The 2,075-nt window shown below is 42.7% G+C and overlaps 1 protein-coding gene across 4 annotated transcripts in view; it reads left to right on the plus strand.

The window, feature by feature from the left end:
- The window catches only part of rufy3 (RUN and FYVE domain containing 3), a 23,394-nt gene that overhangs the window by 14,365 nt on the left and 6,954 nt on the right, over positions 1 to 2,075 (plus strand). For all 4 annotated transcript variants that reach the window (XM_014026723.1, XM_014026720.1, XM_014026724.1 and 1 more), the window contains exons 9-11: positions 273 to 362; positions 621 to 692; positions 781 to 948. In XM_014026723.1, coding sequence (XP_013882177.1) covers positions 273 to 362; positions 621 to 692; positions 781 to 948 — 330 coding nt within the window. The remainder of the gene's footprint in view (positions 1 to 272; positions 363 to 620; positions 693 to 780; positions 949 to 2,075) is intronic.

Here is a 2,075-nt window from a genome sequence, read left to right on the forward strand (position 1 = left end):
GTTGTTTACAGAGTTGTTGTTTACAGAGTTGTTTTTGTTTACACAGTTGTTTACAGAGTTGTTTTTGTTTACAGAGTTGTTGTTGTTTACAGAGTTGTTTACACTGTTGTTGTTTACAGAGTTGTTGTTTACAGAGTTGTTTTTGTTTGCACAGTTGTTTACACAGTTGTTGTTTACACAGTTGTTGTTGTTTACAGAGTTGTTGTTTACAGAGTTGTTGTTGTTGTTTACAGAGTTGTTGTTTACACAGTTGTTTGTTTTTGTATGGGCAGCTCGCTGTTGCAAATAACCGAATCATTACTTTACAAGAAGACGTGGAGAGGGTGAAGGAGGAGAGCTCGTTGCAGCTGGAGTCCAGGAAGGTGAAGTTTTAATCCTCTCTTTTTAAAATGACTTGATGTAAAAACAGCCGAATGTTTTTCTTTAGCTCGGATGATTTAAAACCCTCGCCTGCGTTTTATTTCATTTTGAAGTTTTGCTTGATGAAAACAAGAACTCCCTCAAGTTCTCAGACTTTTCTTGTCCAAACTTCGGCTGTTTATGCCTCACCTAAAACCATGACTCAGCGTTTCTTTCATTGCTAAAATAAATCTAATAAACCAAATATTCTGTTTCTTCAGGCGTCTTCGGCCAACGGTCAGACGCTCGGTGAAACACGGAAGCAGCTGAAGGAGGAAACGTTGCTCCGATTGGTGCGTCTCAGTTCCTCTGGTCGGGCCGTAATGTTTTTCGGCTGTGTGGAGGCGGGGCTTAGGATAAAGCTGAGGCTGGTCTGTGCAGGACGTGGAGCGGGAGCTGGAGGTGCAGATCGGCATGAGGCAGGAGGTGGAGCTGTCCATGAAGATGCTGGAGAAGGACGTCTGTGAGAAGCAGGACTCTCTGCTGGAGCTGAGGCAGCAGCTGGAGGACCTGAGGATCATCAACCAGCAGCTGAGCCACAAGACTCAGGTGAGCCACAAGACTCAGGTGAGCCACAAGACTCAGGTGAGCCACAAGACTCAGGTGAGCCACAAGACTCAGGTGAGACACAAGACTCAGGTGAGACTCAAGACTCAGGTGAGCCACAAGACTCAGGTGAGACTCAAGACTCAGGTGAGCCACAAGACTCAGGTGAGACTCAAGACTCAGGTGAGCCACAAGACTCAGGTGAGCCACAAGACTCAGGTGAGACAACAAGACTCAGGTGAGACTCAAGACTCAGGTGAGACTCAAGACTCAGGTGAGCCACAAGACTCAGGTGAGACTCAAGACTCAGGAAAGACACAAGACTCAGGTGAGCCACAAGACTCAGGTGAGCCACAAGACTCAGGTGAGCCACAAGACTCAGGTGAGCCACAAGACTCAGGTGAGACTCAAAACTCAGGTGAGCCATAAGACTCAGGTGAGACTCAAAACTCAGATGAGCCATAAGACTCAGGTGAGCCACAAGACTCAGGTGAAACTCAAAACTCAGGTGAGCCACAAGACTCAGGTGAGCCACAAGACTCAGGTGAGACTCAAAACTCAGGTGAGCCACAAGACTCAGGTGAGCCACACTACTAACCTTAAAGCACAAAAACAGATTTTTATTCAGTCAGTTTAACAAATTTTTAGCTAAAATTTGGTGCGTAAGTAGCTGAAAGTCATCCTGACACAGACTCAGAGTTACACAAGATTTTTGTTTAAAACTTTAGCATGTAAGGCGACGAGCAATTTGTTTTACTTAAAAAGAGCTTGGCCTCCAAATAAAAGCTAAAAACGCAAAACACTGAAATTTTTAAATGGCATGGGGTATCTATAAGCTAAAATAGCTAGTTGCTAACTAATAATTAGAAATATAAAGACTAACTAAAAGGTAAGAGTAGCAAAAACCTTGCTAAAATCTATAAGTAGCTTAAGGCTAACTAAAATCAAAAGCCTTACTTAAAGCTGGAAGTAGGTAAAGGCTACCTAAAAATAAAGTTTGGATTAGCAGAATAATAACTAAAAGCCTTATATTAGCTAAAGGCTAGCTAAAAGTTTGAATTAGCAGAATAATAACTAAAAACCTTATATTAGCTAAAGGCTAGCTAAAAGTTTGAATTAGCAGAATAATA

Source organism: Austrofundulus limnaeus, unplaced genomic scaffold (genome assembly GCF_001266775.1).
Source record: "Austrofundulus limnaeus strain Quisiro unplaced genomic scaffold, Austrofundulus_limnaeus-1.0 Scaffold584, whole genome shotgun sequence".
Lineage (NCBI taxonomy): Eukaryota > Metazoa > Chordata > Actinopteri > Cyprinodontiformes > Rivulidae > Austrofundulus > Austrofundulus limnaeus.